This window comes from Haemaphysalis longicornis, unplaced genomic scaffold (assembly GCF_048455015.1).
Source record: "Haemaphysalis longicornis isolate Haplotype H1 unplaced genomic scaffold, Haemaphysalis longicornis Haplotype H1 scaffold_255, whole genome shotgun sequence".
NCBI classification, from domain to species: Eukaryota; Metazoa; Arthropoda; class Arachnida; order Ixodida; family Ixodidae; genus Haemaphysalis; species Haemaphysalis longicornis.
Window position 1 is genome coordinate 145,632 of NW_027526317.1, and position 12,933 is coordinate 158,564.

At 42.9% G+C, this 12,933-nt stretch overlaps 1 protein-coding gene across 3 annotated transcripts in view; it reads right to left on the reverse strand.

Annotated features, from left to right (window-relative positions):
• LOC144172726 (neprilysin-1-like) overlaps window positions 1–12,933 on the reverse strand; it is a 140,964-nt gene that overhangs the window by 124,825 nt on the left and 3,206 nt on the right. For 2 of the 3 annotated variants that reach the window (XM_077701340.1, XM_077701338.1), the window contains exon 2: window positions 9,388–9,491. In XM_077701340.1, coding sequence (XP_077557466.1) covers window positions 9,388–9,484 — 97 coding nt within the window. In that variant the 5' untranslated portion in view covers window positions 9,485–9,491. The remainder of the gene's footprint in view (window positions 1–9,387; window positions 9,492–12,933) is intronic. The other variant, XM_077701339.1, reaches the window with a different exon arrangement.

The following is a 12,933-nucleotide window of genomic DNA, read 5'->3' on the forward strand; positions in this document are numbered from 1 at the left end:
TATCAAGAAGCTTTCTGGCGTGTGAACCTGTTTATTATAGGCCTTATTCAGGCCGAACTAGATAGGCCCTGCTGACAGAAGGCATGACAATGACGCTGGACAACGCCACCAAATTTACCCAAAACGTAACCCAAGTCGAGGATGTATCGCCACAATATTGAGCAGCAAAAGAAGTAGCTCAAGCTATCGACGACACTCAAAAATCTCGACCGGTGGGATTTCCACACCGTGAAATTCCACCCACTACCTTCAGAACCAGCAGCCGAAGCTCACCGCCGACTTGCAGCAGTTGTGGCAGGATGTGGCATTTACTCCAACCGCGCGCAGAACGAGCAAAAACATGCTTTAAATGCAGCCAACTGGGATAGTTAAGGAATTTGCCAAATTTATTTCGCCGAAAACATATTTATATAACAAAGTATACAGAAACAGGTCCCAGAGCACGAGGCTCTGTGACCCAGAGTACCTAAGGAGGTCCGAGAGTACCGTACGCCACGTACTACAGACAGGCATAGCACATCACCTCCGCATCGTGCACTAAACCATGCTCGACTACGGATACGACACATAGATACCACAACCGACGATGACGCGAAGCAGTGATCGTAATCAGCTAGGTCAACACTCAGCTTCATCACGTCTCACATTGCACGCTGACGTCGAGATACAGGATCACCATTTTTCCGATTGAGCGAAGAAATACTTAAACGGGACTTTGCGGCGCAGTTCCTACAAAACGTAACCAAGAATCCCCAAAAACTATTTGGGTGTTGTCACACCAGAATTTGGATGTTTTACTGAAAATCTAAAATTTCAAAACGTCCATAAATCCCTGCTATTTTAAGATGTGGCAACGTTGATAACTTGGATTGATGCTATTTATATGCTCCGATTGGCACTCGCACTCGACAGGCTCCGATGCTGGCAAAGTAGAGCACCTCTAAGTCATAAAAAAATAAGGCACGACAAAAACACTCTTATAAAGTGACCTAACAAACTAGGAAAGACATCAAAGACAGCAGGCTGCTTCCAGTGGAGGGACCATCTAAAGTTCACAAAATACTCAAAGTGGCTGAAAAACTACGCCGTGAACTACAAAAATAATATATTCGAGCTAGAAGAAAGCAGGCAGAAAGAATCGCGGCTTGCTGAAGAAATTAACTGCCCAATTCGCAAGTAGAAGACAAACAAGGCACACTCCTGGAGCAGTGCCTTGTTCTTGAAATAGGTTTGGAAAATGCTAGGCTCCGAAAAACAAATGGCAGTCTGAGATGCCCAGAGGGTCTTCAGAAACAGAAAATCTCCGAGGGGATCCACGGGTCAACTCGTCTGAACTTGAAAAGAATAAAAGAAGGGAATTTAAGCTTTCTCAAGAAAATTAATTGATGAGGTCTCAGAGGGATGACCAAGGTATTCTTGTGGCCAAGCGCAACGCGCTGGAGAAAGACGGAGAAGACAAAAATGTGCTTGCCGAAGAGAGAAAATTACAAGGCGACACGACAGTTATCTCTTGGAACCCTGCAAGACCCAAGAAAAGAGCAACGAGGAATGAGAGAGAGAGAGCAGTTTGAGGTGACCCGGCGGACTTCTGAGGTTGCTGGCATTAGCAAGGAATTGGAGACAGGCGTATGCCAGTTCGAGAAAAGCCAGCAGGCGGATTAGCCCCTGATACAGGATAAACGTCCCCATAGGACCGCAGGAGTTCCCTAATACCTGAAGGACTATCTACTGCAATTTTTTCAAAAAAGAAAAAGGAAAGATGGAAAGTAGGTGAAATAAATATTCCCAGAATCCCAGTTTGAGCGGTGTTCTTGAGCGTTGTAAAAAGCCAGTGAAGTGTGCAGGGCAGTGACGTGCATAGATCATGCGAAGTGAAGAGAAAGACTGTGCCTGCTAGGGACTTCCAATCTCGTCCAAACTCTTTAGTTCCAGATCAAATGAGCATTGTAACAGGTACGAAATGGACTACAGAGAAGGAACTGCACACTACTGTTTCGCACTCTGGTGTAGCCACCCCGAGAGGGTAGTAGTGATATATCTGGTCGTTGTTGGGGGTCGAGTTCACATTGAGGAGTTGGATCTGTTCTCTGTTTTGGGCAGTCTTTATTGAAGCAGCTCGTGTCTGTAATGTGTTTTTTGAGTAGTTAGACTGAAGTGTCGCGTGAGTTTAGTTTTGGGCTTCGAACCGTTACATGTTTAATGGGTGTGCATTGTGTGTTTGCATGAGTTCTCCTCAACCTGTCCGGAAAAGCTGGTGTCGCCCATGCCTGTCATTTTCTGTTCTCCACTTAGCAGACACTTCCTACTAACGAAGGGAGTATGTACTATCGGAGGTTTCCAAGCCCAGCATTTGATGGTCTGTCACCAGGGAGATGCGACCCGGGCAGAAAAGCCCACATCATCTTGAATAAAATCCTTTCATGAATTTCCCCCTTCAACGTGGGCGTTTGCATCTGTCGTACCCAGCGGGGCCATTGCCGCCGCGACACTACAGAGATAAAATGCCAATTACAGAGCCCGCCAATACTCGACCACTTTGGCGAGAACGCTGACACTGAACTGTTCACGAATGCAAAAATATACTATCTGGTTTGGTTTTTGCATAGCAGAAACACGTAACATGCCAAAATAGCAATTTTGGTGAGTTGATGTGGTTACGTAAACAAAACCAGCACATGAAAGCATTTAGAACAGGAAGAAAAAAAAAGCACACACTGTAGTCACAACTGAAGTTTTATGGAAAAAAAAAAACATGAACACATTTACGAGAAAACCGCAGGTCTCAGCGGGGGTGGACTCTAGAAACAGACAATGCCCAGCACAGGAGAATATGAAATCACACGCTCTGCAATAAGAGAACCTTGTTCTTTGTGCAACGTCAGTTATGGTTAGCCTACATAAGGTTGAATATATTTACAAAGAATGTAAAGCACGTGACAGTTTTAATGTGGTAATATAGTTAAAATGCAAGTTTACATAAACTCGGCTGTGCAACCGTAAGAGACGCAGTGCGAATCCAAATGCGAAGATGATGCATTCGTGACGAAAGATAGTGCTCCCGCAATTCTTTATGAGCAAAACCACCGTTTCGCCTTACATAACAAAGGCGGCAACATTGCAGTACTCTACACATGATTCTTACTGGTTCAGACAACCCATATGAACAAACCAGTTATCTCAGCTGCCTGTTTTGTTTGACAAGCAGAGAAAACATTCCACGATTTTTTTTGGCTGCCTCACAGAAAATGCCACTTTATTGTGGAAGCCCACGTTGTTGAGCCCGTCTGCTATCCTAGACTCCTACAGCATTACCATGAATATTTTTCTGAATATTAAACGCTTGACGTACATTCACCACGATATTTTGCAACTTTTAGCTGCCTATCAATGACAGCCACACAGAAAAAATAAAAAATAGACACATCCAGATTCTTCAAGATGTGCTACTTCTTTTGGAAAGTTTGAGCCTCTGAAGTGCTTACACGAGTTTCTTAGAACGGATGTTAGACGTAAAAGGGAGATGCCGCTTTTTACAACTTTCGCGTGCGCAGACCACAAATTTGGTCTCGCTTTTGCTGAACGCGACTCAGCACAATACCAAACGTGAAAACCGTAATACCGCAAAGTGAGGGCGACGAGCTGGGCTGAATTGTGTTTCAGAGTCTCAAAGGTAAAAAGCTTCTGCCTTAAGCACTTTTAACACCTTCCTGAGGAGCTTCCGGAATACAGCGTTTTCATTCATCCCTTTATAGTCTATCCATCGCTAGATACGCTCCCCGGCTCCACTCAATCATCTTTCTTCCCGCAAATAAATTTTGGCTCAACATAGTTCGCACCAAATTCGTGATACGCACGAGCCTATGCACACTCCTGATCAGTGAATTGAAGACTGCCATCGCTGCAAACAAATGCCACTAACTTAAGGAACACTACTAAATAGAAATATCGCCACGAATCCTAAAAGAAACTTGTCGTTGCCTTGAGCATTAGCGCAGGTTGCAAGTGGTGCAAGGCGGCAGAAACACCAGAGCCGGCGGCACCTCTCCCTTCTTCGGAGACCCGGCTGTTGCACCTAACATGAATTTACGATCTTGCCGCTGAAAGTTCTCCATGACTGGACGTCACGGATCACTTTGCCCTGAGGCTTATACATCTTTCCTAAAGTGGACCGGTTTACCATGCGCCAAAACACACGGCAACCGGATACGTGAAGTCGGCGTCTGTAGTGAAAACTCGGTGTCTGTGCTCCCCACCAAAGATGCGCACACATGTAATCTGGCGAGTAGGAGAGCAGGCGAGAGATCGCTTCATGAACACTGGGCAGTGTTCTCGCAGGTCGAGCAGGCCGACTGTTTTTTGCGAGCTTCTCACGTGGCGCAATCCCACGAGAAAAGCTTGATGACACCAGGGGGCCCTGACGAGGCTCACGCGCACAGGCATTCGCCTAGGCGGAGTATTCTGGTAACGCTCCATGGCAAAATTAAAAGTTTAAACAGCTCTGATGTTAAAAATAACTTCAACATAAATAGTAAAACCCAGGAAGGATACTGTGTGCCCGTCTCGAAGGAATTGCACTACTGAGCCACGTTTTGAGCTTGCAGGCGGTCCCTGAATGTGCACCTGCTTCAAGTAGTTATATAAATGTCTGGATAAGTTAATCTACCAGGAAATCATTCCCCCTAATAAGGTGCGAAAAGGGCGCCTATGCTTATCGTTTAATGGTGAATAAATCGTTCAGTTCCTCACACATGGCCTTTGCAGCATAGGACATCTTACGAAGGTTAAAATTCATTTTTAACCATTTAAACATAATCTCTGACATCTTGACTGAGGCAGCCTCGAAATTTACACAACTCCCTTTCGCACGTTTCCAGAAAAATTACTCTCATCCGAAATTGTAAGCCATTCTTCCTTATCGGTGAGAACCGGTCTACAAATTATATCCATTAGAATGGTAGACCTTAAATAGGCAGGGCAAGCATTCCTCGTCCTACTATCTCCATTAATAAAGGCATCCACAGGCTCAATCACACATCTTGGACGCGATTCTTCAGCAACCCTCCGCTAGACAGGCCTAGGCATAGCTATCTCATCTACCGTATTCGTGCCAGGCGCAAACGCGAAATTGTGACCCAGAGAACGCTTCGAGTGCAGCGACTGTGGAAGACGGGAAGCAATTAGATTTCCACGAGGCAAGTACTAGTTTAACTTCTCTACAGCTAGCCTATGGCATCCTGGGGAGACCTCGCAGTGGTAACCAATTGGGCTACTGCTTTAGAAAGGCGGGTTTATCTCCTAAGCTAACTCAATTGTTTTCTTTTTCTGTTTATAGCAGTGGTCATTTTATGCACCGGACAGCGACCACAGCATCATTAACGATGGTTTTTCGGAGAAAGGGGCTTGAGGGGTTTACCTAAACAGCTGAATGAATATTCTGAACGAGGTCCCACGCGCCTATTCGGAGAGAAGATTTTATAAACACATTAAGTAGGTTAGGCAAGAATGATATTTGGTACATTTTTCGTGGCCTGGGATACAATCCAGGGCCCTAAAAATGTGCGATTAGCGGGGAACCTATGAAACACCCCGGCTGGACCGTCTTGAGTGAATGAATGTGACCCTTGGGAAGGGCGTTTGGCCTTCAACTTAACCGCCCATATTAGAGACGTTCACTTAGTACTTTTGAGAATATATTAAGGATGCTACTCACAGCAGTTGCTGTTAATAGATGAGCAAAACATGTTAAGAAGCGCATTTAAGTACGAACGCAGTAACAAAAGACCACAACAATGCATAGCGAACAGAGATGATGGTGATGATGGAAGGACACGTCCGCACAACAGGGCCTTTTGATCGGTAGGCACTACGTAGCGCCGTGAATAGAACGAACATGCAGCGTCTAACGTCATACGTTACATCCGCAAACTACAATTTATGCTGCTTACGTTTTCCGCAAATTTCGCAGTCAATTACTGTAAATATTGTTACAAGATTTAACAGTCTAGGCACTGCTTTTTTTAATGACAATTTCGTAGGATGCCCGCATTGACTACAATACAAAAAGTTATTGCTATTAAAAGCGTATTTTGTCGCAACCGCTGTGTGTTCCCTTGACATATTTTGACATTGATTTGCAATAACCTTTTCATAAACGGACATCAACAACTAAATACAGCAGACATACTGCTAATTCTCCAAGAAAAGTGTTTTAAACCTGTTGAAACCGCAGCAATACACTATTGTACGTCGGAATTATCTACAAATCGCCTTGTTGTCCCAGCCGAAAAAAATATAGGACTGTCGAGTAAGGTAGTTTTTCAAACAAGAAAGAAAATGTGATAAATTCAGATAATACGTATACTTGAAAAAATATTGATTACTATAACACTTTCCTAATTTTCGTTAAAGTTCTGTTCGCACATTATCTTCTGCCATGTCTGCTGTGCGCGTCGGTACACAGGAGATATGGCAGCAATACAAAGATCTCTCAAAATTCTGTGAAGCAATATCTGCAGCCAAAAAAGTAAATACGTTTAACATGACCTTTATTGATTGCTCGAATCCAAATTGAAGAATCCAAATTTCAAAACATATGACCTTTGAACGCGATACTAATCAAGTCTTGTTAAAAATAACGATCTTGCTTCTGTTTCCGGTTCGGAGGACCCCACCGTATTTGACGTTTTTTTTTATTTCAGTATTTACAATGAAAAATTTGTGAACGTAATTGGGTTTGTGTGCAATCCAACAAAATTCGCGTCACTCGTACTTAACGTCTCATACAGAACCTTAAAGTGTCAACTTTCAGCGGCATCAATAACAGGAACTCGAAAGTACTGTAGGGGAGATTGGAATCTCAAGCAAAATCCTATACCATATTTTCTGCCATCCACTGTAATCAGGAGCGCTAGAATATGATTGTAAAATAGGGCAACTAGAAATAGTTCACAAATTAGGCGACACTGACTGTCCTAACAACTATCACCAAATTTGTTTAACGTAGGTTGGCTGCAAAATTTGGAAAGATAATATTACATCCCATGTGTTCAGCCTTTGAAATCTAATCAGAATTTTTATTCTTTAACCAATATGACTGTAAAAAAGGGTTGTCCTGGGATACTAAGTTATTCCAGTTCGCTATTGATCTGCATTTTATCATGTGCAGTAGCTTGCAAACCGACTGCGCGTTTCTGTACTTCTCGAAAACATTTGTTCGCATAGCCGATTCACGTGTATTATCAGGTACCAGCTCTTTGCCTACATCTGTTTACATTACCATGTATTCTAAACTTCATCCGGCTTCGTGAACAGTTTGCATTATTCAACAACTTTTCGACTCCGTTTTCTGACGTGACCTACCGTATGCCGCAAAGCAGCGTTCTAGTACCCTTACTTTTTGAAATATTGGTAAATAACTTGGAGAATAATTTAAACAACCTGTGTGCGCCTGTTTGCTGAGGACTGCATTATCTATTGCAAATTAGCTTCTGCTGATGATCGTCTCATCCTCCAAAACGACCTTAATATTCTTTAGAGCTGGTGTGCACATGGGGAAGGACACTAAACTTCAGCAAATGAAAATATTGTGGTTTAGTCGTAAACGTCTAAACTCGTACATTACCTACCCCTTTAATGCTATTGATTGATTGATTGTAGGGTTTAACCCGGCGACACAACGCAGGCGATGAGGGGCGCCGTAGTGGAGGGCTTCGGATTAATTTCGACCACCTGGGGATCTTTAACGTGCGCCGAAATCTCGTTTACACGGGCATTTTTGCTTTTCGCTTCCCTTTAATGGTAACACACTCATGCGGACGTACACATACAAATATCTGGGTATCATTCTTACTCCCGGTTTTTGTGGTCTCACCATATCTCTAGATTTTGTGCAAATCAAATCTGGAATACTTGGTTACTTACAACGAAATTAACGCCATGCCCGATCAAATATTCGAAAATTAGCTTTTTAAGGATTTGTACTCCCTCAACTGGAATTGGCTAGTTCCATTTGGTCACCACATCCAAAATACCTACAACCCCTAATTGGATTCATCCAAAATCGTACTGCTCGCTTTCTAGTTCGAAATTGTAAGCTGAAATTCCAGCATCATACAATAATAAGCGGTAATGCTGTTTTAAGCCATTCTTCACCTGTCGCTCTCCCGCATTAATATGCCTTTTCCATGAATGTATTAACGCCTCGACCAAACAACCGGTCAATATTCGATGCCCAACTATCAAGTCATGTCGACTGCACAGCCACTACATCGTTTCCAGCATTTACGGTGCCGCAGATGCTTATAACACGTCTACCCTCCCACGTGCGGCACGTCTTTGGAATGACCTGCCGTATCATATCGCATGTGCGTCATGGCATAACATTTCGGCACCACTTGATATTGCGCGTGTTAACCTTCGACATAAAATTAGTGTGCTTTTGTTTTTTTACTAGTACTCCATCTCTTGCCTTCAGCAAATATCAGAATTTCCGAAGTGCATTTACGGGCTAGTCTGTCCTGTATGAGTTTGTTTACTTTTTATTATATTTGGCCATATGAGCGGCAGTCCAACCCAGTTTTTTTTATCAGCACTTGATGTTTCGAGGCTTGCGCATATGTTCGATTCTTTTGCTGTGTGTTTGGTTTAGTGGACCTATTAGGTTTGTTAGTTTTTGCCCAGCGCTGTGTCTAATATGCGTCTTTAGGTTGATACTATGTGCAGCCCCCTTAATGAATGCCCCCGTAGTCTTGTAAGGTATATTGAATAAATAAAAAAGTAAACAAATATTTGATGCAGAAATGTAATTAAGAGCCTGTTACTTTTTCATGCATTGTATTGTGTTTGGAAATAGGTAAAAAACGGGCTTTCATGTTGCCCTTTTGGTGTTGCAAGAAAATGTTATTCTTTTACTATGTATTTTTAAAAACGGCCAATGAGGGAGGCTGCGGCTCTGTCAACCTGGCTTTGTTTATCTTGCTTTCCACTCATCTTGCTGTAAGTGAATTATGCGAAGAAATTGTAGTCTATTCTTGTCCATTCTGATTACTTGTTCAACAAATTTCAGTAGTTTGATGAATACGATGAAAGTGTCCGAGCAGTCCACGCTCCAGTCGCCAAACATGGCTGTGAAACACGACACAGTTGTGAAACGTTGCTGCGCACACAATCCTTCAACACGCGATCCTCAATTCAAAATTGATGCTTTTGAAGGGACCGGTTGTGTGGGGAACTTTTTGTCGTGCATACTTTCTCGACAACAGATTTCGTGAGTAAATGCATGCATAGTAAATTCGTGGATGCGCGCACGCATTAGTATATACTGATCGGAATATCTGCATAGATGCATCCCCTTAGAGACTGAAGAAACAACAGTTCTCAGAGGCTTACCTTTGTCTATTACCTCATTGCTTGAATAAGAGCAAACCAGAACCGCCCATTGCAGTAGTAGGAGTACGCTTGGGGTGAGCATCTGAGTCGGATACATTAAAACCCTAAGCAAGACAATACGTAAAGTTTCTGAAACGGTATTACTATTTTTAAATTCACGGCAGAGAAATGCAAACTGATATTATGTCCTTTGCGGTATTCAACAGGCTTTTATTCCTATCTTAAACCTCTTCAGCTCAAATTGCGGAGCAGTAAAATGTGTCTGGAACAAGTACAAATGGGTACTGGGAGTATTATTGGCATTTAAGGGTTTTTAATTTTTAAAACTATTACACAATAGAGAATCTCTGCGTAAATAGCTTGAAGAATAAAAACGTTTGGCCTTTACTGATGAATACAAGAAACATACTTTTTGAAAAGCCGTTTTATCTAGCCTTTTCGAAATGTTTCGTATGCGGATGACATACTTTATGAATATTTTTTGCGCGAACATCATGGAGAATTCGCGAACGTTTACACAAATACACTGACGGCATACATCAACCAAGGACACAGCAATAAGGGCCATACAGGTGAAAACCAGCCACAAAAGCAGCCAGTTCCCGGTGGCTCGTTTGCTCATTCTTTTTACGTTCAAAGACCCATTCTGTAAAATTGCCTGTTCCCGCTGTTATTAGGCGCACAGATGACGGCCGAAGCATATTCAGTAAAAACGTATTGAAGTTCGGATGAAAAAAAAAACACCCCCGTCTGTCGGTTAGGAGCAAACCTTCTTGCCTCTGCGCTATTAGAAGGTGTAGTGCGTGCCGCGTTAAGCATGAATGGGGTTGCGTGGGAGTAGAACAGGCACACCTCAGCCTCCCAGCACTCGGAACCATGGAGAAGCTATGGTGTGAACGGTCACCAGACTGCCTGTTGAAGCGGTTTGCACCCTAAGATGAAGTAAAGAACTAGCGACGCAACTTCGATGTCGCAGTAATGAAATCTTTATAATCATCGCCAAACCTGCGCCTTTAAAGCATGAAACCAGACTTTTGTACCCCAAGAAATCTTTGGTGGTGCTCTTCATCTCAGACAACACACACACACACACACACACACACACACACACACACACACACACACACACACACACACACACACACACACACACACACACACACACACACACACACACACACACACACACACACACACACACACACACACACACACACACACACACACACACACACACTGAACGACTGCCTGACGAAAAATGAGCTGAAATGTTTATAACAATGTGCCGAACTAGACAAAAATAGCGGTTCGGTTTTTGAGCAAATTTGTTTCGTTACGGTTCAGTTCCAGTTCTGCGAAGTCATGCCCTGGAGCGGTTCGCGGACAGGTTGGGAGCGGAAATAGCGAAATGCGAAAAACATTTGTAGTTTAAATTTACTATATACCTCAAGTACAATTTTTGTTGACGCAAATTCCTGGTTTATACTAAAAAGTATGATGCAATTTTTAAAGTAAACTTTAACAATTTATCCCAGATATTAAGGAAAACGTACCAGTCACTTTTTCACCCAGCCAATATGTCGTGCTAGAGATTACAGTATTTCCGAGGTTCCAACAGAGCACCGGATTGTAACGCGTAGGTAAGTTTAAATAGGAAAATTCAAAAAAACTAATTTCTGCCGATTCTATCACGCAGATGTAAAAAACATTCCACCATGTACCTGGAAGAAGACGTTTTTTTATGCACGCAACTGTGGCAGGGAAAACCCCTTCTTGTTAACAAACTGGCCTATCCAGTTTCTCCAGGCATTAAAACTACAGCGAGGAACACTGAAAGTGTCTGCTATTATAAGTGCCTTGATGTTCATAATTTGAGACGTCGGACTGTTGTATCATTTGCTGCTTCTTTATGAATTCAACCGGGAGTCCTCATGCTCTGGAAGGCCTCCGCACTCGGGGCCAGGGAATACTTCGCTTAAAGCCTTCCATGAATTTATTGTTCTGGTGTGTTTACACCAATCGCGTGCTCATGTCTCTGAGACGCCAGGCTGCGGGAGGCAGCTCTGTTGCCGTCGCTCTGGGCAAATAAAATAACCTTGCTGTGGAACGGCGGTTCATGGTTCAACCTTTTTGAGGCCATAAAACCTTAAACGTGGTGCTACGTGCAAGAGCAACAATATGTGACAGAGATGAGGAAGTTCTACCGATTAAGGAAGTTTTTATTTCCTCTATGTGTACGCCAATCTTTCCCCACGTGATACCAGGGGATTGTTTCAAATTGTACTGAGCTGCATTTTGGCAGGAGTTAGTGTCAATGGCGAATATGCTAGCCGCTGAGAATCTGATTTTTCTGTTGAGTCCGATTATAACGAGCACATATCTAAAAACGTACTTTTAGTAAAAACAATATGTACGTTAGCGTAGTGTTGAAAGTGATTTTATAGTGGCGATTAGGTAATATTGTCTTTTATTGATACAGAAATGAAGAAAAAATGGAAGTCGCGAAAAGTCCTCTGTTATCTGGAAGCCTGAATCGAACACACAATACCGAATGCTACTGTAAAACACCACGGGCAAAAATGACTGCAACTTTGATATGAGTCGTTACGGAATCCATCGTGCCGTATATTTTAGTCCATTTTCATCGAAAGTGAGGGCTCCTGTATTAAAGCACACAAAAGGTATCACGTAGGTAACTGTCGTTGAAAAAGAAGTCCTAAAGCAAACATAAAAATGCCCTAACGACTGTATAACGACTGTAACAGGAATTCCTAAGGGGTCACAAACAAAAACGTTTCACAGCCGGAATGGTAGAGCTTCGAACTTTCGCTACGACGCTTTGTGCAAATAAGGTGTGGTAGAAATTTAGAGGTACTACTCAGTTGAACAAGTTATGGATTTGCAGCAAACGAAACAATGCGACGCCTGCCGCCAGAACCAAAGCAATCACACGACCTATGCGCTGCAATTATAAAATGCATCGAAGCATTAGAGCGACGAAAATGTAACACTTTTTACCTAATAGAAAGGACCTCTCGTGACTCCGCTAAGCCTTTTGAGCGGCTGTAGTTGCCGTAACCACCTAAAATTTCTTTTCCGCGAAAATTGAATGCCTGTACCTGGATGAACACAGGGTGTCTCAGCGCAAGACACTTGATTCCGAAGTTTGTACTGATAGAAAGCCCATGACACATGTTTGGCTTGTAGCTTTGCAGCTTCAAATACATTTAACGGTCTTGGTCACGCAATACCTGCTGATTACGCATTCTTAGTGCTATCCCAGAAGAACGGTAGGAAGATTTTTAAGGTCTGAGAATGGAATTGTCGTAGCAGAGAATCACACATTGGATTTTCATAAAAGTGCAAATCCTAATAACGCTACGAAAACGAGCATTTTGCCTTGCGGTAGCTCGGCTTGTAGTTATGATGTTGGGCGAAGTTTGTTGTGACAGTTGAGAATTTGTATCGCACCAACCTGTGTTTCGAAATTCGTGGCTCACAGTGAAAAGTGTCATTGCAGAAGCTACCACTAGAGTGAAAAACGGC